General features: G+C 39.7%; 1 protein-coding gene across 2 annotated transcripts in view; it reads right to left on the bottom strand.

Moving 5' to 3' along the window:
• Positions 1–23,798, bottom strand: part of CPVL (carboxypeptidase vitellogenic like) — a 139,391-nt gene that overhangs the window by 48,362 nt on the left and 67,231 nt on the right. For both annotated transcript variants that reach the window (XM_063099980.1, XM_063099979.1), the window contains exons 8-11: positions 15,636–15,758; positions 15,099–15,230; positions 10,367–10,465; positions 8,595–8,768 (exon numbers count right to left, since the gene is read on the bottom strand). In XM_063099980.1, the coding sequence (XP_062956050.1) occupies positions 8,595–8,768; positions 10,367–10,465; positions 15,099–15,230; positions 15,636–15,758 (528 nt within the window). The remainder of the gene's footprint in view (positions 1–8,594; positions 8,769–10,366; positions 10,466–15,098; positions 15,231–15,635; positions 15,759–23,798) is intronic.

A 23,798-nucleotide genomic window follows, 5' to 3' on the forward strand; every position in this document is an offset into this window, starting at 1 on the left:
CTTTTATCTCCACCTCACATTCCCCACTGCTTGAGGTACACATGCTTCCTGTATCTGTGGATTAGTGACTTTTATCAGATATAAAAAATTTTCAGCCACTGTGTCTTAAAAACTGTTTTTCTTCCATTCCTTCTATTCTCACCCTCTGTGATTCTGCTTAGATACATATTAAATATTATTCTCTCCACAAGATCTCTTAATTTCCCTTTCAAACTTTCTCTTTTCTTCCTGTGTTCCATTTTGGTTAATTTCTTCAGATCTATCTTCTGATTCATTAAATGTAACTTTAGCAATGTCTAATCAGCTCTTTAACCCATGCATTTAATTTTAAATTCAGCAACTTTATTTTTCATTTTTAACTGTTTGTTGTTATAGGGTGAACAAAACAAATGCCATTTTGTGCCCCACTCGCCATACTGACTCCTACTTAACCTCATTCCTTTGTTCCACTGACCATTTACACAACAACCTGAGGGCAAGCTGTAAAAGGTACATAGGTTTCAGGGAGTGAATGATTTATTACAGCAGGTGGTGTCAGTGGTCTGAGCTCCAACATCACAAGACCCTCTGCCTCATAGGTCACAAGACATCTGGTGAATGATATCATCAAGGTAGTTTCTTAAGATGTTTCCTTGAAATTATTTTAAGTAGCGGGGGCTTTTTCTCTATAACACCTCATCTAACCCCAGAGAGAGAGAGAGTTCTCACCTGCTGCAGACACCTGATTCTTCTCTGTGTGCAGCTTTCCTGTATGTAAGCAGCCCCCATTAATAAATATCTGTGAGTACTGAATGAACCTGCCTGCCTCCTCTTCAGTCTTAAACTACCTTCTCAATTTGGAGGGCATTATGCTTTAACGCCCTCCTTGCACACTGTTCTACTTGATTCTCTTTCTAATTTGTTATTTTTGTTTGTTTGTTTATTGCTTATTTTTTAATTCCATTTTTATCTCTTTAAATGTTTCATACATAGTTACTTTATATTCTATACCTCATATTTCCTCTATCTGAAGTGCCTTGGCTATCCACATCTGTTATAATCGTTTCTGTTTATTCTCGGTTATAGTAGCCTGTTTACTTGTGTGTTAGGTGATTTTTAATTATGAGTTTACATTTTTATTAAACTTAGCTATGAAAAATCCGAGAGACCAAAACACCTCTAGGTCTTGTAAAGCAGCTTATGCTGGTTGTCAGAGTTCGCTTGCAACATAGGACTAGTTTAGTCCTTCAACATGTCCCAGACCTGGTGCTGGACTCTCAGGTCAGCAACCTTACTTTACTTGAGCCCACAGTCCGGTCACCACTGCAGAGCCAAGGACACTAGTCCTTAGGAGACAACCTGCTTTATTGCTCCTGCTCCACAGGATTCAGTTCTCCACCTTTTGTTTTTCTGGTGCTGTTTTTACTTTCAGATCTCTTTTTCTTTTATTAAAGTCATTATAAATTGTGTTTGTTGTAATTTATCCTGGATTTAGTTATGTTTTTAGCAAAGGGGTCCTTCAGAGTATCTACTGTTCTGCTGAAAAGAGAAATTGAGTCTACCTTTTATCAGCTATCCTGGTACCTCTCTTTTTCTAGGTAGACAAGTCTTTTTTTAAAATCAATACACTTTATTTTTTAGAGCAGTTTTAGATTCACAGAAAAACTGAGTGGAAAGTACAAAGTTCTCATATACCTGCTGTCCCCTCCACACACACAATCTCCTTCACTATCAACATCCCTCATCACAGTGGTACATTTGTTACAACTGATAAACCTACATTGAAACATCATCAAATCATCCAAAGTCCAGAGTTTACACTGGTGTTGTACAGTCTGTGGGTATGGACAAATGCACAATGACATCTATCCACCATTATAGTATCATACAGAATAGTTTAGTGCCCTAAAAATCCTCTGCACTCTGCCTGTCCGTCCCTCCCTGCCCCTAACTTCTGGCCACCATTGATATTTTTTATTGTCACCATAGTCTTGCTTTTTCCTGAACAGTCATCTAGTTGAAATCATACAATCTGTAGCCTTTTCAGATTGCTTCTTTCACTCAGATATATACATTTAAGTTTCCTTCATGTTTTTTCATGGCTTGATAAGCTTATTTATTCTTAGCACTGAATAAAAAATCAATTGTCTGGACCACAGTTTATTTACCCATTCACCTACTGACATCTTGATTGCTTCCATGTTTTGGCAATTATGAATAAAGCTGCTATAAAAATCCATGTGCAGTTTTCTGTGTGGACAGGCATTTTCAGTTCATTTGGATAAATACCAAGGAGCATGATCGTTAGATCATATGGTAAGTGTGTGCTTAGTTTTGTAAGAAATTACCAAACTGTATTCCAAAGCGGCTGTACCATTTTACATTCCCACCAGCAATGAATGAGTTTCTGCTGCTCTACATCCTTGTCAGCATTTGGTATTGTCATTATTTTTTACTTTAGCTATTCTGATAGGTGTGTAATAATATCTTGTTGTAATTTTAATGGTGTCGAACATCTTTTTATATGCTTACTTACATCTGTATACCTTCTTTGGGGAGGTGCCCAGGTCTTTTGCCAATTTTTTAACTGGATTGTTCATTTTCTTCCTGTTGAGTTGTAAGTTTTTGTACATTTTTGATAATAGTCCATTATCAGATGTGTCTTTTGCAAATATTTTCTCCCAGTCTGTGGTTTATCTTGTCATTCTCTTGACATTGCCTTTTGTAGAAGAGACATTACTAATTTTAATAAAGTCCACCCTCTCCATTATTTCTTTCATGAATTGTACCTTTAACGTACCTAAAAAGTCATTGTCAAACTCAAGGTCATCTTGGTTTTCTCCTAAAGTATCTTCTACAAGTGTCAGTTTTGTGTTTTACATTTAGTTCTATGATCCATTTTGAGACAATTTTTGTGAAGAATGTAAGATCTGATCTGTGTCTAGATTCTTTTTTCTTTTTGCACATGGATGTCCAGTTGTTCCAGCACTATTTGTTGAAAAGACTATCTTTGCTCCATTGTATTGCCTTTGCTCCTTTGTCAAAGATCAGTTGACTACATTTATGTGGTTCTATTTCTGGGCTCTCCATTTTGGTCCACTGATCTACTTGTCTATTCTTTTGCCAGTATCACACTGTCTTGATTACTATAGCTTTATTGTAAGTTTTAAAGTTGGGTGATGTCAGTCCTCCAACTTTGTTCTTCAATATTGTGTTGGCTATTCTGGGTCTTTTGCCTCTCTACATAACTTTAGAGTCAAATTGTCCATATCCACAACATAACTTGCTGAGATTTTGATTGGAATTGCATTGCATCTATGAACCAAGTTGGGAAGAATTGACATTGAGTCAATATTGAGTCTTCTTATCCATGGACATGGAATCTCTCTCCAACTATTTAGTTCTTTGGTATTTTTCATCAGAGTTTTTTAGTTTTCCTCATACAGATCCTGTACATATTTTGTTAGATTTATACCTATATATTTCCTTTCTAGGGATGCTAATATAAATAATTCTGTGTTTTAATTTCAAATCCACTTGTTTATTGCTGGTATATAGGAAAGTGATTGACTTTTGTATATTAACCTTATATCCTGCAACTTTGTTATAATTAATCACTTACTAGTTCCAGGAGGCTTTTTGGTGATTTTTTTGGATTTGCTACATAGGCAATTACATCATCTTCACTTATTCATTATCCAGTCCTCTTCCTTTATGTAGATATGAGTTTCTGACCTATATAATTTTCCTTCTCTCTGAAGAACTTATTCTAACATTTCCTGAAAGGCAGATCTACTGGCAACAAATTCCCTCAATTTTTGTTTGTCTAAGAAAGTATTTCTTTCTCCTTTACTTTTGAAGGATAATTTTGCATAGTGCAGAATTCTAGGTTGGTGTTTTTTTTTCTCTCAACCCTTTAAATATTTCATTCTACTCTATTCTTGCTTGCATCATTTCTGAGAAGTCAGATGTAATTATTTGCTCCTCTATAGGTAAGATGTTTTTTCTCTGGATTCTTTCAAGATTTTTTTTATCTTTGATTTTCTGAAGTTTGCATATAATATGGCTAGTTTTTTGTTTGCTTGTTTGTTTTTTGTTTTTGTCCTTTATCCCACTTGGTGTTCTCTGAGCTTCATGGATCAGTGGTTTGGTGTCTGAGTCAACTTGGAGGAAATTCTGTCATTATTGCTTCAAACATTGCTCTGTTCCTTTCTCTTTCTTTTCTTTCTAGTATTCCCATTATGCATATGTTACATCTTTTAAAGTTGTCCCACAGTTGTTAGATATTTTGTTCTTTTGTTTTGTTTTGCTTTTAGCCTTTGTTTTCTTTGCTTTTCTGTTTTGGAAGTTTTTGTTGTCATATCCTCAAGCCCAGAGATTCTTTCCTCAGCTGTGTCCAGTCTACGAATGAATCCATCAAGGGCATTCTTCATTCCTGTTACAGTGTTTTTTATCCCTACATTTCTTTTTTATTCTTTCTTAGGATTTCCATGTCTCTGCTTACATTACCCATATGTTTTTGCATGTTGTTTACTTTTTCCATTAAAATCCTTAGCATATTAATCATAGTTTTAAAAAAATCTTTGGTAATTCCAACATTCCTGCTATATCTCCCTTTGGTTTTGCTGCTTGTTCAGTCCCTTCAAACTATGTTCTTTGCTCTCTTGTATGCCTTGTAATTTTTTGTTAAAAGTGGACATGATGATCTGGGTAAAAAGAACTGCAGTAAACAGACCTTTAGTAATGCGGTGGTAAGGTGCCGGGAGAGGGGAAGGAAGTGTCCTGTCACAGGTCCCAGTCTTTCAGGAGCCTGTGCCCTTAGACTGTGAACTTTCCAGTGCTTCTCAGTTGTCCTCCCCTCCCCCTCCACCCACACACACTTTAGGTAGAACAGGATGGCTTGAGGGGGATAGGGTTGGATATTTTCCTTCCCCCAAGTGAAAGAAAGTCTGAAGTGAGCTGGAGTTGGGTATTTTCCTCCCCCAGATTTGTTAGGCTCTGATAAAACTCTGGCAGGTTAGGCTCTGGTAAAATAATTTCTCCTGAGGTCAGGCAGAACAGAATGTTCTGGCATATTCAAAACGGTTCCTTTCCCGCTACCCCTGTCAGAAACATGAGGGGATTTTTCTGCCATATTCACTGTGAGAACCAGGTTGAGTTCCTGGAGGTAAAATTCACAAAAATGTGCAGGTCCCCTATGACTGAGTCCACCTGGAGATTTTAACTCTCAGCCTTGTTCACTTTGAGTGTCTAGTAATTCATCAGGTTTTCTTACCGCAGCACTTGTTTCCATGGAGGTTTCTACTCAAGGGTTTCAGCTCCAGTAAGTTGTGATGCTCTCCATTCACCTGTCTCTCCAATTCGAGGGACAGTGGTTTGTCCTGTGACCTTATCTCTCCCACAAATCCAAGAAGAGTTGTGGCTTCTTTTCACTTTGTTCAGCTTTTTACTCCTATGAGGATGGGCCAGCCGACTTCTAAGCTGCTTACACCCGGAACTGGAAACTGGAAGTCTGTCCAGTCTTTTTTATTTTTATGTTTCCCAGTGATTCTTGCATAACTTTTGTAGGTAGCAGGTTCTTAAGGACATTAGCTAAAATTTTTTGAACATTTCTAGTAATAGGTTGTATTTATAAGAACTTTCTAACCACCAGACACTGCTGTAAGCATTCTACATACATAATCTCATTTAAACCTCATAAGAACTCACGCATGAGAACTATTTTATTCCCATTTTACAGAGAAGGAAGCTGAAGCACAGAGAGATCAAGCATCCTCTCCCAAAGGAACACAGCCAGTGGACGTTGGGGCCAGAGCTCAAACTCGAAGTGTCTGACTTGAGAACACGCTCATACACACCATGCTCGATTACCTGGCTGACTTCTGCACGTCCCCAAAATATTTTGACCTTATTAAACTGTGAATAATTCAAATATCCTATGGATTGTTTCCCATTCTAGTTATTATGGAAACTGCTAATATGCTATTTCAATTTACCACCCAAACACCTGAAATTACTGGAAAAAAAGTGACTTTGACTATGCATCTCCTACAGATCATTACAAGAAAAGGATTGTGTTTTCATGTAAAGTACACAGAAACTACATAAAACCATAATCCCAGAAACCCATGAAGGTCTTCCTCAGCCCATCAGAGATAGTCCACTCTGGCTAAAATGAATCTAGTACTGGAAAAAGACTTCTATGCTCCTTTGAATAGAAACAGGCATGCTATTTTCTATGACAAATTAGCACTGAGTTTTACATAAATATAACTTCCAAGGTGCTAATGTTTTAAGCCAACCTAAATTGTCCTGATTCCATTATGCATACATTGAGGTTCACCATTAACAGACAAGCCAAAGATACTTGATGCCCTGAGGGCTATGCTAGCTGTATCAATGTATATGCATTCTGTTTTAAAGGTAGCCACTATTTGGTCTTCTTTCAAATTGACTGAAAATTTTGTCCTCTTTATGGAAATATGATTTATCTGCACCACTATACTCTGCTCTTTTTCTGGCAACTGATTCAGAGTTGAAAAGTTAAGAAAACATTCTGATTTCATTGGGATTCACACTGATAAGTTTAGGATACATGGGTAGCCGGACAGAGATGTTTAAAGATGAAAATTCAGGATCAACTCTAATCAATATTCTCCTTTATCAATCAAGTGAACAGTCTATATCAGGAGATTAGATTAGTCAACATCAGGAGAGTTCATATCATCAGGTAAGCTGTTATGTCCCACCCTATTCTGACATGGCTGAGAAAGGAATTATAATCTAGTTAAATTTACACAGTGAGAAAATATATCTCCCAAAAGCACAAATAATGTACATGGGAACACCCTTATCTGCTCTCCACTCAAAATAAAAAAACACTTTCCATTCCTTAATGTTATATTATGGGACACTGTCTTTAAAACACAAGTGCTAACTCTTTTGGTTTACTAAATTTGTGGATGACACGTACCTCATGGATTATGGATAGATTTATAGTTATATTTTGATATAGCACAATTTTTCATTCATTCACTCATTACTGATGTCTGCTCCAGGCTGGTGGCAACACAGGTATCAGACTGAGAGTCTATAATGGCAGCACAGTGTGCCAAGCATAACCCTGGGGATGGAGACGAGGTGCTCTGAGAGAAGGGAACAAGAGATAGCCTTCTGGAGGTGCTCAGAGATGGCTTGAAGCAGACAAGTGCTAAGGGCTACTACATTTCCCCCTACGGAATTAAATATAAGTATGGTTGAAAGCTGGACTGATTTAGTTAGAGCTTTTCTTCCTCTAAAGTAAGCATTTCATCAAGTTCTATAGGTTTATAATGGGTGTATAGACTTAGCATGGCATTGACCTTAGATCATTTTCTACAAGGGTTATATGTTAAGCCTGTACCAGGGGCAGGACAAGAAAATGGGAATTCCAGGTTTGGCATATTCCAAAACACAGTCTAATAAGAATGCATTTAGCCAGGGATTCCCTGGCCAGTACTGCCGGTTGTGCACTGAACAATCCTAAGGAACGCCATTCCTAACACAGACATTGTAGAAATGTACATTTCTCATCAATGTATATTCCAGCAAATGGTAATAAAGAGTTTGGTTTTACCTAAAGTGGTGTATTAGGACAATTTCCGATAGATGGAAATAAGGTATCTTGAGAAGAGAATGCCCTTTCTCTAATTTATGCAAAGGTTCTTATGGGCTACTTAGGCTGCCCTTTTTTGTTTATCCCAAGCATCACCCTTGCCTCTGTCAGGACACAGGAAAGAAAGCGGTCACCTCAGGTGGCAGTCTTCTCTATCATTAGTACACTTATCCTTCAGAGTCGCCCCACACGCCACCCCTAGGACAAACAATAACTGCCCTCGAGGATCAGAGGAGAAGATGAGAGAGCAATATCAGGAAAGAAATAATGCACAGGACGACTTTCCCCCATGTCACTTGCTCTTGGTGTCCCCCCTCATGGTGAGAGTTCTAGGGCCCTGGCTCCTTGCCTAAATCTTCAGGGCTCCTTTTCTGACTTCACTTTTGCTACCTTCACTGGCAAATCAGGCAGAAAATCTCAAGCAGACAGCACAGTGCTCAAGACAAGAATCCTCCCTCATGCATCCCTTCAACCTGACAGCCTAGCACGGGGTTTGGCTTGAAGCAGATGCCAAACAAACTGTGGTCGAGCAAAGTGAACGAATACAATTATTAGGCAAAATGCATTTTTGGAATAACCGATTGATCTCAGCTATCCCTGGCTTAACTGTGATTCATGTTACAAAGCAAACCATAAGGGAAAGCTTGCTCTCACACAAAGCCAGTCATCTTTTTGGCCCTGCTAGCCTTTTCTTAAGAAAGGATGAGAGGTGGTATGTGCCAAAGGATATTCCATTTTAAGGAACAAGAACAATCAGTGGAAAGAGGCTTAATTAAAAAAAAAAATTTTTTTTAATTCAAAGAAATCAAACAATGAAGGGTTGTTATTTATGTTTGTAAAATATCGTAAAAGTAAAAAAGACAAAAAGCAGGAGTCAAATTACTCATAAAAGAAAATCACCTCTGCTGCGGGTAATCTGAAAAGTCCCTGAAATAGACAATAACTGAAGTAACTCTCTTACCTTGTAATTATTCATGATCTCAGTTAACCATGGCTTAACTGACTGTACGGTATCATCTCGCAAGTACTTTTCAACATCAGTCCCATCACTAAAAGTCCGGTTTCCCACATGCAGGACTCGTCTCACTTCTGGGAGTGACAAAAATTTCACGTAGTAAACTTGGTCCTCAGGGTCCTGGGAGAAGGTACATCAGAAAGATGTCAGGGAGGATGACTGGGTGCCAGGAAAAAGCTATGAATTTGTCATAACATTTAAAACAATGAACAAGATGTGTCAGGACTATTAACTTGTCCCCGCTCTTGAAAATTTAATGCTCTTGAAAATTTAACCTGAAGGTTTTCAGGTAATTCAAACAGTATCCTCTTACTAATGATAAATCTGGATGATCCGATGCTCTCGGAGCAAATACTCAATTTGCAAATGCTGGATTTTCCTTTTCAGAAATGAATTTTTTTGCAATTTGTGCCTCCAGTTAGCAACCCTACTACAGGCAAAGATGGGGAAAACAAAAAGAGGTGAGATTATCAAAATCAATTTGCTCCTTGTCTGTGGTTCTATGGAAAGAAAATCAAATGGATCACAATGAGCCAGGGGATCATGTGGTGGATTAAAGGTAAGGATTTCTTTTCCATGCTCTGCTGCTTATTAAAACCACACAAAAAATATCAGCTGACTATAATTTAAGGGAAAAAATACATAAAATGTAAAAACAGATGATACTTTATGAAGGACACGAGACAAAAGAAAAGTTGCCTGTGAGCTTATCGAGGAAAAAGAAAAAGTCTCTGTAATAATCATTATACTAAAAGAAAAAAGGAATAAATGATTTTTTAAAAAACTTAAAGTTACAAAAGGCTAAAAAAAAACGTTAGAATTTGAACTTGACAGTTTTGTGCTTCATCAACAATTTTTGCTAACTGTGAATATATTACTTCGTAAAGAAAAAAATTGTAATTACAAATTGTGTTTCTCCCTTGCCTACCATACGTTTTTCTCTTGGAAGAATTTAAATCCAAAACCACAGGGTTAGGTAATTCCACTGAAATTAACTTTGTATTTTACTTACAAAATAGTTCATAAATAAGGCAATTTTACAAACAGGACTGTCATATGCACTAGACAAAGATCACACAAATCCAAACCCCCACTGTGGCTCCCTTTCTCTTATTTGATTAATTCTACACAAAAGACACCAACTTTGGCCTACTATTATGAAAGAAACTACTTGAATACTTTGAGAAATATTCCAGAGGGCTTTAAGTGAGAGCCATACTAAATTCACTAAACATCTTAAGTTAAAAGTAAGACAAAGCAAATATTTTTGTAAAGGCTTTGGCAGTTTTGATTACCCAGGTTGTCTTAAGTACAAAACAAAGAATGTGGGCATTTTCAAGAGACTCAAACACACTTGATGTTCTGGGATCCGATACCCTGGACTCCAATCCCAGCCTGTATTCTTCACAGAAGAACCTCTGTACAACAAGCCCTACTGGGGGGAAATTGTGTTAATCAGAAATTGTTTTGAGTTATCTGAAAATATCACACATTTTCAATGGTCAGATTACAATGTATACAATATTCATAGGGAAAAAGTCCTATACTTTTTTATACCTACTAAATATTGCATTATTTAGTAGACCAAATAATACAATACAGTTTGGACATATTTGTCTAGTATGAAGCCAGCTATAATCTTTCCCAAATTGGAGAAGGTTGGTTTTGCCAAAAGCCTTAAGCAGTCATTATTATGGTTTTTAAAATGTTGCCATTACCGTGCACTGTAAAAAGTTATAGTAATTAGTACATCCTGTAGCATTGTGGAAGTAAGAAGGATCACTTGTTAAGTCGCCATCTAGCAGTTTATCCAGTACCTAGGTTGGGAGAGGGAGAGAGAGAGAGGGAAAACGTCAGGGCTGGAAGAAATGTACAGGCACCTGTCATTTCATTTACTCAATAACCTTTTCATTCCTTCACTGTGTCACTCAATGACCTCTTATGGCACATCTTCTCTGTGCTATACACTGTCGTAAGCATTGGAGAAACATCAGTGAACAAGACAGACCAGAAGTTGTCCCTTGTGGAGCTTTACTCTAAGGGGGACAATAACAAACATTATACCAGGTATAACATTAGTACCTGAGAAAGTGATAAACTCGCTAGTATGTTAGGGAATGCTAAGGGGAAATCTAGAGAGAGGAGCAGGAAGCGCCGTGCATGTGTGCATGTGCACGTGTGTGCGTGCATGTGTGTGCGCGCGCACGTGTGTGTGTGTATGGGACACTGTAGAGAGCAGGCCCTGGACTGTCTCACTTAGAAGGCGGCATTTGAGTAAAAATGTGTTGGAAAGGAGGAAGTGAGCCATGCAGACATCTAGGGGAAGAACATTCCAGGCAGACAAAACAGCAAGTCCAGAGGGCTTGACTATGAGAGTGATCCTTGTGGGAAGGGCTGCCTTAACATGGATTATGGACCACTCACCCATAGTACAAGGAGAAAGGACAGAGGATATGGGCATAGATCGATGCAGGGCTTGGAGCTGGCAGAAGTTATCTCCGGATTGAGGCTGTGTGCTTTTCTCCAGCCATGCTCAGCTGCACGGAGGCTGGCATGGAGTGGCACAGAGGTCGATTTAGCCAGCATGTTCTTTAGCCAAAGGAGTAGGAGGAAATAAGAAAGGGGCTTGGGGGGTTAGCAATGTATATAATGACTTACTTGGGCTTAAATCAGGTAATTAGCGAAATGAAGACCTGAGGGGGTTAGAGATCATGAAGAGGCAGTAGGATCAATGGATTGAAAGGCAGGGCAGCAGGACAGTGAGAACTGGTGTTAGCAGAAGTGAGCTGGAAGGCTGGGCGGTGGTAGTTGGAGAGAAATATTTGAATGTGAGATCATGGGGTGGTCACTGGATTTTCTTGGTAATGGGGATGAGCAGCTAAGACAGGGGAGAACAAGATCACTGAAACAGAGGTGGCTGAGGATCAGAGGGACCACACATCATTACAAGTACATCATCGTGGATAATGCAGTCGCAGGAATACGACAAGAGCAATGCTGGAGGGAGTGGCAGCCAGGAGATGCAGAAGGAGTAGTCAGGGTGGGTGGTAACCACAGCAAGTGGTGGGTGGTGCCATCTGAGGACATGAAATTCAAAGCTCAATGCTATTAGGCAGGGAAGGATCTGGAAGCCTTGCTGAGTAACAAGATGGACACTACCTAGGAACCAAGTGGTACAAAGAAGGAAAGAGAGAGAACAGCCCCCCACCCCGGGCTGCAGCAGCAGCAGCGTCTTCAGGGGAGCCGGACTTTGCATAAAGCAAGAAGATGAAGAGGAGAGGAGACACGAGCAGCTGAGGATGTAGGGGGTTTGTGATAACGATATTAAGTTGTAAGGGGTTTTTGCAAAAGGACTTTAAAAAATGAATTCAGTAAATTTAAAAAACCATCTATCAAGTATGAATTCAGGTTTCCCGTGAGATAAGATATTATCATCCTAATTTTACAGGTGAGGAAACTGAGACACACAGAGGTTAAGTAACTCGCCAAAGACACTCACTAATAATGTCAGAGGCGAGATTCAAGCCCACGGCTCTGCAGCCTGCGCACTCACCACACTGGCTCCCCAGCAGTTGAACTGCAGTGTCTCCCCGTCCGCAATACCTTCTGGCCATGCTTTGGGGTTTAGTATAAAGTCTCATTATTTTATTAATTTCCTTTTTCAAACATGAAATAATGTATCTGAGTTAATACTGCCATGGGATTGGGGCTACATATGGACAGGATCATCACTGCAGAAAGTGATGAGATCATAAGTACACTTCAGCAATGCTACCAGTGCTCAGTGCCCCACATCAGGCTGTGCAGACTGTGCACCATGTGGGATGCCTGGCTGAGGGGTGAAAAGAGGCGGGGAACCAGTCAAAGCTCTTTGCCAAGCTGGATGATCCAGCTCAGGGCTATGTCAGGAGAAACGGCCACCTTTAATCTTCACATAGTGGGGACATCTTCTTGCCAAACCCTGAGCCCACAGGACCGTGTCAGCCCAGAGAAGGTGTCTTTTTCTAATCTGTCCACCCAGAGGGGGCACCATAGGCCAGCAGATGTCCTGAATGCACACATCTCTTTTGGAATTCATGTTCAGAAATGATCTTCAACACCCGTGGGAATACAAAGTCAACCTTTAAGAATGGATTTACTTTCAGAAAGAGTCAAAAATCATTAGCTGCCAAACAGATAAGGTGAGTGGTCAAGACCTGTGAAATCCAGCTTCTGGTCAGAACTTGTTTCAGAAAGAGAACTGTGAGATCCGGACACTGTCATGGTAAGGCAGACTACAGGACCAGAGATCAGCCATTTGGCATCTTACAGAGTCGCTAAGATGTCCTGGATTTTTATAGAATGCCTGAAAATTATTGCAGGAGAAATACTGGGGTGCGAATCAGGGGAAACATTCCAGCCTAGGTCTGCCACAGTCTGTGTGTCCCTCGGCAATTCATTTTGCCCCCCTGGGCCTGATCAGTAGAATGTGTGTGCTTGTGTGTGCTTGAGTGTGCACGTGCGTGTGAGTGTGTGTGTGTGTGGAGGGACAGCAAACGATTTACCTCTAAAGTCCCCTCCAGCTCTGAGTTGCTGCTCTTTGACTAACAAAATCATTTTAAAGGATTAGAGCATCAAACAGGCTTTACCATTAAGGCTTCAGATTTTGACATTTGTATTCTCTTGGGTTTCAGGACTTCTTGGAGCCTTCCACTGCAGTCATTGAAACACATTCAACCCTAAATAGAGACCTAAATATCATTTTGTCTATTTCACTTGAAAAAGCAAAGATCTTTCTGTCTTAATTCATCAGTAAAGAGATTGGACCAATAGTCAAAAAGACACTCCATACTTTCCAGGGTATTGTTTTTGGTTTTGGTTTTGGTTTTTTTTTTTCCCCTGATGAATCTGGTTTGGGAGAGACTCTGCGTAACCTCCTGGGTCATCTTCCCATTATCTCTGAAAACATAACATACCTGAACTTCTCAACAGTCTCACTAACCCTATGGACATTTAGGCTATTGTGTCATGCACCAAAGTCACCTTTCTGTTTTCTTTACACCTTTGAGGCTCTCAAATGTTCTTGTTCTTGACATTGCTTAATCCTGGTGTGCTTCTTTTAAAACATCTCAAATGTATCACTTGCAAATTTGTCTCATGCTTCATAAAATTTCATATTAATTCTAAATTCTAAAGGTTCCCTCCTCTTCCCCCTTTCTGACAACCACAGCAGACAGCTTAAAACCAGTCTTGAAAAAATTGTCACTGCAAGTTGAAACATGGTCCTATGTGTCCCTGATAAGATCCCTCTCTCATTGCATTAACAATTGTACAAGAAATTTTGAATCCACACTTTGCAGCCACATTTAGTGACGTGACACAGAGAAAGGGAAGCCCCTCAGTGTCCTGTAGGATGGATCAGGAATTTCTTCGCTGGACCCATGTACACAGCTTGCTGCTGTCAGAATTCATAGCAAGGGCAGTCACTGCCTTGGGGAACTTTAGGTAGTGTCCTGGCACCCCATTTGTAAAATGGATGATAACTTTATGTTACTGACCTTTTCCCCAAGTTTGCATGTCTCCTGTTTTGATCTTCACTGGCTGACCTGCTATGCCCAGAAGGCTATTAATATCAGGCTCCTCCCTTAATAACAATTTGACGTTAGGTAGTATTGTTATAGAATGTATGTCTAATAAACAGATTAAAGTCCTCAAAATGCAGTTCTTGCCTCATTTACTGATGCATCAAACATAATGGCTCTATAGTAAATGTAGCAAAATCTCCTAAGGAAGATCATTTACACATTGCCTTTGTCTGCACTGGCAAAAAAACCTAACTTCCTGCATCCGAATATTTAGTATACGCTTATATTTTAAATAACCTAAACCAAAAGCAAAAGGGTGAAGAATATAACCATATTATCGGATTTTTAATTTTAGGGGATCGATGTAACAATTTTCACAAATACCAATGGCTCCTTATAAAAGTTGCAAGTTGCTACACTTTATAATTTTTGTTCCTGACACACAGGAGCATGTGACATTTGTTACACACTGGTCACTCCTCCAGCTGAAGCCCTGTCTGTGTGTACAACACTTGCAAATGGTTTAGAGCCTACGTCGAAGCATACACATCTGCTTCCTAAGGCTGCCTTTCTTCTGATCTCCACATGACAGGGTACACCTTTAGAGCCTACACAGCCTTTAAAGAAACCAAAACGGTTAATGAAAGACATGGTTAGATAAACACTCCAAGATGATCTTGGGTTGAAAATACAGCTGAAGTAAATTCAAAGAAATTCAGTTCTTTTCTTCACCAGGAACCTGCTCGTCCCGCCTCCCAATCTTTGACAGCATAACAGATGCACCTTCATTAACAAAAAGAAGCCTGAGCACCAGGCGTGTCTACTGACCCCTCCTCTCCTCAGTGGGTTTCAACTGCTCTTGGCAACGCAGGGCCCCAGAACTCACTTCAAAGGCCTGAAACCACTCCTGCTGCTTGATGTGTTTTATGCACTCATTGCACTGCTTCCGGAAGTAGTTTCTCTGCTTCTCATCCAACAAGCCAATTTGGAACAGGAAATCTGCATAGCCCCCTATAATCTGAGGACAAAGGAGACATGCAGAAATGCCGCAGAGAAAGAAAGAGAGAAGTTAGGGAAACCCATTTGCTTGGTGAAATAACCCTTTGTAATTATCATCTTGTGCCAGAATTAGCCAAGTAAGACAATTACACTCAAGTGCACATGCACACAAAAACACACACAACCCAGCACACACACACACACACACACACACACACACACACACACACACACACACTTGCACTGACAGCCAATATAGGGCAATATGTTGAAACATTTGGTAAAAATTGGATTTAAGCCATGAAGTCAACTGGTATTTCCCTTTATCAAGTTAGACCTCTAAAGTAAGAGGAGCCTTCCATGTGATTAAAGGGGGTTTAATCTCCTTAAAGGACAAGAGGGAAAGAAAAAAGGAGACACCTACTGATTCAGGATCAGAATACGCATCTCCAAGAGCAATTCCTTTCAGGTTGATCCACAGCTCGCTCCTGGGGTTGCGGGTGTGGATGTAGTGCGCGATGGCCGGCACGTACTTCCCCGCGTAGGACTGAGAAGGAAGGGGTTGGAACAGACCGTCACAAACTGGTGCTCGTCCTGTTATACACCTTAGTGCATTAAACTAACAACAGAGCAGCGGCACTTCCACATCACGTGTACCGGCTGTTTCTTAACCGCACATTGTAAACTCCACAGTGACAAAGAGCTCTGTCTCTGCCACTTGTTTTATTGTCCCAAACAGCACGAAGTGACATGCAAGTCACAGGTTAGGTGCACAAAAATTAATAGGTGAACATGTCATAAGTGAACATCCGAATTTCCTTCCAAAGTAGAATAACATGGGCCAGTGAACACAATTCTTTTACCCACTGGATTTTTCTTACCAGAAAGTTCCATTCAAAGATTTATTAAAGGGAAAAAAAAGAACCTCAAGTCCAAAATTAAGATTTCAAAATCTGTATAATAATGGAAATTTTGAAATCAACATGTATTAAAGGAATAGGAGAAGAAGAAAAGTTAAATAATATTTATTCACCACTAAAATTTTCACTTGAACTTATCTCTATTTCCAGCCTTTTCCAGTACAAGGTCCTTTTTTAAGGTCAAAGTGTTTTGTGGACGCCCTTTCCCTTAACAAACATGACAATAGCTCTACTTTTAGACTATACTGAAAAAGAGCTTATACTGGTTAAGTAATATTTAAAAAATAATTTTGCATTTTTTCCATCAAAAAGTTGCCTTCTTGCTAAGAAAGTTGGTCACATAGACATAGAGAGTAGAATGGCAGTTCCCAGAGGCTAGAAAAGGTAGGGGGAAGAGGGGATAGTGGGAGGCTGCTTGACAGATACAAAAGTACAGCCAGATAGGAGGAATAATATCCAGTGCTCTACAGCACTATATAATTAACAAAAATTTATTGTATAGTTTCAATTAGCTAGAAGAGAGGGTTTTGAATGTTTCCAACACAAGGAATAATAAATGTTTGAGATAATGAAAAAAAAAAATCAGTGGTTGCCAGGATTTCAGTCAATGAGGGAGGGAGGGAGGAATGAGTAGGTGGAACACAGGATTTTTAAGGCAGCAAAACTATTCTGTATGAGACTGTAATGGTGAATATATGACATCATGCATTAGGCAAAACCCATAGAACTAACTGTGCAATACCAAGAGGAAACCCTGATAAAAAAATTAACTTGATAATAATATATCAATATTGACTCATAATTGTAACAAATGTACACACTAATGTAACGTCAATAACAGGAGAAACTATATATGGCGGGGAAGGGTTTGGGAACTCTCTGCACTTTCTGCTCAATTTCCCTGTAAAACTAAAACTGCTATAAACAAAAAAGTTATTCTTGACACCTCCACTTGTATATCTAATATTTAACTTCATATGTTCAAAACGAAGCTCTCAATCCCCAAGCCCTGCTCAGCCTCCCTTTTAATTCACATTGACTCTGTTGTCCTGGTTGCTCAGGCCGAACCTCCTGGTGTCATTCTTTATGTCTCTCTCTCTCTCTCACACCTGCAGAGGTCCACATCGGCCAAGCATGTCAACCCTGCATATTCTATTAGAGTAAGTCCAGAGTCCGGTGTCTTCTGACACGCCCACTCCACGGCCCATGCTCCAGGTCATCACCCTATCAACTCTTGCCTGGACTATTGCAGCACCTCCTCACTGGCCCCCTTCTCTTGTCCTTACCTCCATCCAGTCTGTCTTCAAGACAGTTCTCCTACTAAAACTTAAATCAGATCATGCCACTCCTCTGCTCAAACCCTTTTGTGACTTCCTATCTCCCTCAGAGTAAAAGCAAGTGTTTTTTCTGAGGCATAAGGGCTGACATGCTCTGCTCCCTTCCCTGACCTCATCCCTTCCTGCTCTCTTGCTCATTCCTCCCCAGCCCCAATGGGTCCATACTGTCCCTTGCACATGCCAGGCATCTGCCTGCCGGGGGCCTTCGCATTAGCATTTCCCTCCGTCTGGAATGCTCTTCCCCAGATCACAGTATGTCTAATTCCCTCATTTCCTTAAATGAGACTGGCTGAGGGATGCCTTCCCTGGCCAATCTATCTAAAAAATTTTAAGACCCACTTTTTCATACTTTATATTTCCCTTCTCTCCTTTATTTTTCCTCTTAATCCTTATCACTCTCCAAAGAGCTTTTACTTATTTATCTTGTACTTTGTTATTTCTCTACCCATACTAGAATGTAAGATTCATGAACACAGGAATAGTCATCCGTTTCATTTATTTGTGCCTTTGCTTGATGCTGTTATGTTAGTATTCAATAAATGGTTGTTGAATGAATGAATCTCAAATGAATCTACATGCATTTGAAAAAAGACAAGGCATGTGTGTTCAAAACAGACTAGCAGCATTATGTAGGTGCCTGTGAGTTTACAGACCCTTCATAATATCTCCAAGCCTCTCCCGGGGTCTGTAGTTCAAAAGCTGGGAACCCCTGAGAGCTCTCATTTAGTCCCTGCCATAACCATAGACTGGAGACAGCATTAGCCCCCTTGCAAGATGAGGACACTGGGCTCAGAGAGGTTAAGTGGTAGAGCCAGGATTTCACCTGGTCTGACCTACTCCAAAACTCCAAGTTACGATAAAAGAATGTAATTTGTGTAAGTTATACAAGATCTTCTCACTGATGAAGCCCTCCTGTGCAATAATAATTATGTAGGCAAAGTACTGAATCAAAGCAATTTGGTTTGTTGCATACCTGTGCTATATTCTTGTTAGTGACAATAAGTGAACATTTATCAAATAAAATTTCTTTAAGAAGACACAAAAGCTCATTTCTTTGAGTACTCATTTCACTGGCAAAGATGTATTATTATACAGTCTTTATTCAATCATGGCTTATTGGGCAACTCTTCTGTCAAAGGCCTTATGCTAGACATTTGAGGAGACACAAAAATGAGCAAAGTATAGAATTTGCCTGCATTAAGCTCACAATTTCTTTTGAAAATACACTATAAAAGGTTTGACTCAAAAGTGATAGAGCAATGTTTACCATTTCATGAATTATTAGTCCCATAATGTGTTCATTGCCCAGCACAAAGTAGGTACATAAGAATATATTTAATAAATGAATGACTTATCTGGTATTACTTCTAAATATCTTTTCTTCACTGGAAACTGATGCAAATGCTAAAAAGTATATCTTCTAGTGATACTAACATTCAACCTGTCTTGTTATAAGACCTGGTAATAAAACACCTCTCTTGACTCTTTCTGAGATAGAAGGGCATGCACTTTAAATTCCTTCTGTGACCATCATGTGTACCTGGGATATATTTGCGCAGAAAATCAAGAAGAGAAATACCTACTCAGTTTTTGAGCATACTATGACCCGGGCTATTTCACCTACTTTCATTTGAGCCAATTTGAGGTAATTATTTTCCTATATTTTACAATGGTGAAAACAAGGGTCTGTGCACTTCAGTCACATACCTAAGCTGGAATTCTATCCAAGCTTAGTTGTCCCCACAGCTATCATTTCTCATACCCACTCACATTTCAATCAATAGTCCTGGAACACACTATGGGTCACTGGTCCCCCAAGCTGGGATCAAACCGTGGGTTTATCCACTCCATGCTTGCTAAGCTGACCATGTAGGAAGATAAGTCAGAGAGACGGGGAGTTCTATAACCAAGTCCACATCTGCTAACCTAACTGTGATGATGTTTACCTCATTTTTTTCCTTTCTAATGACTATCACACACTTCCTTGCTTTGTGTCAGTATGACAAATTCTTCATTGCCTTTTTCATTAATCATTCCATTGGTTGAATGACTTGGCTCTCACACAGCAGACAATTATAGGATTTTTAAATGGAAATCAGACACAAAAACACTATAATAAAATTTCGATTATTTTTGCTGTCCCTGTTGAGACATATTCTCTTTTTGCAAGATCAGACTTACTTATTCTTCTTGAATCATTTATTTCTTGATTTAACAATTCTCTAACCACCACAAGCACTCCAAAAGACAACCAGACAATAAATGAAGTATGTTTTATTTTACCTAGTTTTTCCCTTCCTGTATATATTTTAAATAGAATAGAAACCTTATTTGGGGGGAAGAATTTAGACATAATTGTCTTATGGATTAGAAACGGGATATATGGTCTCTGAGGCTTATAATTATGATCCTATAATTTTATGAACTCCTGCTCCTTTTGTTCTGAGTTCTACCCATAATGACAACATCAGCAACAACAACCAGCACTTTCAGTCCTGTGGCTTTTCTGACTTCCCCACAGTGTTCACCACTATGGGCAGCAGCTGGTCAACAAAGTCCCTGAAGTCTGTCAATTATCATCAACCTTCTACCATGGAATCAGACCCTGGCCTCATAAAGCTCAAAGCAACATCAAAGCAATTATAAAAGGAAAGAGGAAAAGGCCAGAAACTATCTGAACACATATATATAAATTTAGAATTCAGCAGTGACCTTCAAACGAGGAACTCAGTCAGATAAACATACAGATCTAACATGACAAGTCAAGCTAGGTTAACAATCAACCCATCAGGATTCTAGTCTGCCTTATTATTCCCTTCTAATATTTAAAGGAGCTTCAAGTTGCAGTTTCCAGCACTGCTCTTGTTTGGTTAATATTTCCCACGATGATCATATTTTGAGCTTACCTCTAACACGAAGGACCAGAGATATTAGGGTGTGTTTGTACATGCCTGTATTTGCTGGGGCTTAAAGAAGCAATAAACCTCCAGTTCTCCTCTTACATCAGAAGGATCTCAGAATTCAGCTCTCAGTCTTTTATTTCCCCCTTGAGAGAAAAACGTCTCAACATCATAGCTGAGTAGTAGTTTTGAATCTTGGTCTGCAATCTTTCTGAGTTCTTAAATGACATTTGGAGCTGCCTAATGGAAATCACGTGAGGCGTACATTGTACTTGTAAAAATAGTCTAGAGAGAATGTAATGCTTGGTTAATTATCCAGATGTGTAAAAGCACAATGGTATTGGACTTAAAGAAACTTGTAATTGTGAATTCCATATGAATCTCTCCTTTCTTACATGTTTCAACAATATTCATAGCTGACTTACTGTACCCCTGCCACCTGTTTACTTTTAAGGGGGGGGGAGATTTTATATCTAAAACCAAGCTTCAGTCAGCTCCTCCAGAAGGAAAAAAAATAGTGTCAGAGAATAATACTATAATGAAAACAATGTCCTCTCACAGAAATCTCACATATGTTAGCAGTTACTATTGTTTAAGCTACTCTCAGTTGGCTACATTTCTTACTGAAGCTTAGTAGAAAAAAAAATAGATGCAGTTATACTCATTCTCTGCCTGGCTTCTAGGTATGCATTTCATGGTAAAATGTTCAGAACTTTATCGGTGACCATGAGCAGTGGCTTTTGAAATGGGACACTCCTAAACCCAGACATAAAGTTTTACCATCCCCAGGCCTCAGCTCCCAACCTCTGCCTGGCAAGTGGAAAGGAACATTGTCAACTTCAGCAATGGTATGTTGAGGAGCCCAAGGGTCATTCTGAGCCCCTTGCGCTGCTCTGCCCCCACGCCCCCAGCCACTCAGCTGGAATGATGCCTCTGAAGAATTCACCACTGGGCTGGTGAGAACTCCTGTCCCCAGAAGGAAATAAGCTGGGCTGACCTTCTGGAAAGAGTCATCACCAATGCTTTGTCTTGCAGCTCCTCCCGGGCATGAGCTGTGGTAGAGCCACCTCCCGTCTATGGGAGCAGAACAAAGCAAACAAGAGAACTTCAATGCCTTGCAGAGAATTGTACACACACTGAAAATCCATAGAAAGCCACAAAAACTGGTGAAAAACCTAAGTGAAATGGAGTACCACACAATGGGGCGGACAAGAGGACAGGATTAGACTAGTGTGACCTTGATTTCATCTAGCCTTGGAGTAGCATCTTACTTCACTTAGTACTACTTCACTTAGTACCACTATTTCCCCTCAGGAGAGCAGAAGTATGGCCTTAAAATGGCCAATTCAGAAAATTAATGAAGGAGGAAAGCTGGAACTTCAGTGTTGTGGTAATCTCTACAACTTCCTAGACATTTCTAGACCATGCGTCATCTAATTTCAAGACCACATTGCTGCAATTAAAAAAAAAAAAGGCTTCTAACAAGAATATGACTTTATCAAAGCATCTATTTCTCTTGAATATGACCTTAGAAAGAAACTTGCTAAGTCTACAGGCATAGACCTATAGCAAAAACATTTTGATCTGTAGCCAACTTTCAGTCACATAAATTTATGCAAAGGTCCATGCTGCCTTTCCAAATGATGTATTTTTATTTAATATTGAAAGGATGCTGCTTTAAAAAAAAAATCCGCCAGTGACAGGCCTAAAACAAGATGCACGCTTCCCCCACTTACTCTGACCTCAGTGCCAATTTGGAGAAACCCAGCTTGAAGCCAGGTGACTCGACCGGATGAATAAACCTTTTTGTTTAAAATGGAGACTACAGTTAATTTGACTTTTAAATAAAGAGTGTGAACACACTGGGCCACAGTCAACAAACAGAGTCCTTTGTTTGTTCACTGCAGATAGAATTCAGAAGGTTGAACCTGCATAACAGATTTAACTTAGCATTTCCTGTCCCCAACCTAGATGTCTCATCTAATCAGGTACTATTTATGTCTCTAGGCTGCTTGGTCCAACATGGTAGTTCACATCAGACTAAGCTTATAATGACTTCTGATTATTTATATTCGTTTTCATGCAACTAAAGAATCAGTAAATACACACTGATTTTATTTGCATATGCTATCCAAAAGCCAAAGGCCCAACTTACAAACATTTCCATATGTTCTTGTTCAGTTCTTCAGGTTGAAGCTTAAACCTTGATTTTTGTAATATTAAACTCATTAAATAGTCTCAAATCCGTTTTCAATTCTAAAAGAAAATATTGGCAAGTGCAGATGAACATAACTGAAAATGGACATTTGTCATGGGCTTAAGAGCTAAAACAGCTTGAATGTTATCTAATAAAATTCAGTAAGTTCCAAGCCTTGAGAAGTAATTGCATTCCAAGGACTTCAAGTCTTTATATCACTTGAAACTTCCATTTACTCTATAAAACTTTATGATCAAAGCCAAGTCTTTATGATTAAAACTAAGTCTTGGCCAGAAAGACAGAAATATCCAAGAAGCTAGGGAACTACTTCTCTGTTTGTATAAGATTGATAAATCTAGAGATTCTGCAGGAAATACGGAAGGGAAAGTTTGGCTCTCTCCTTGGGAAAGTGGCTGTGTTTTACGGGAAGAGGCAGGTCCTGGAGAGCTGGGGAAAGAGCACTCAGCTCCAGCGAGCATCTCTGCAAGCAGGGTTACAACCCTCAGCTAATTTCTTCACTTCAGTCCTCAGACTGTGTTGTCTGACCACTTAGGTTTTAATTCTGGCTCCTCCACTTTCTGGCTGGTGAGGCATACCTACCTACCTCTCTAAGCCTCAGTCACCTCACCTGTAAAATGGGAATGATAATAACAGCACCTCCTTCATGGGGTGGCTGTGAGGTTTAAACAAGGTAATGCATGAAACAGTACTTTGCACAATGCCAGCCACAGGATCCACTCTCAGTTGATATTCCCAAACAAGCTCCACAAATGAAACACGTGAACTAGATGTTTTTGAAGGCTCCCTTCTAGCTACCAAATTCAATGATGCCAGGGCTGGGCTAATAGGATAATGTGCAGGCCTACACAGAATGAAAGGCTACTGCTGGGACTGCTCTCCTACCACACCTTAGATGCCACCCCTCTACTTACATGCCAGTGCTCGAAATCCTCCTACTACAAATATCTTTCCAGAGAGTAGGCTTTGTTCTCTATTCACATATGAACATGTTGACAGTGCACCACATTAGGTTTAATTTATCAGACCCTTTCTAATGGACATTGAGCTGATATCAAGTCAGGATGGGGGAGAGAAACAGAATGGACACGACAGGGATGGAAGGAGCATGGAGAGACAGAACCTGAGCACAACACAGCTGGGAACAGGAAGGTTGAGGGTGGGAGGTTAGGCATAGGATGGCCCTGAAAGATAACACAGTAGAACGGAAAGCCC

The sequence above is a fragment of the Cynocephalus volans genome, chromosome 6, assembly GCF_027409185.1.
Source record: "Cynocephalus volans isolate mCynVol1 chromosome 6, mCynVol1.pri, whole genome shotgun sequence".
NCBI lineage: Eukaryota > Metazoa > Chordata > Mammalia > Dermoptera > Cynocephalidae > Cynocephalus > Cynocephalus volans.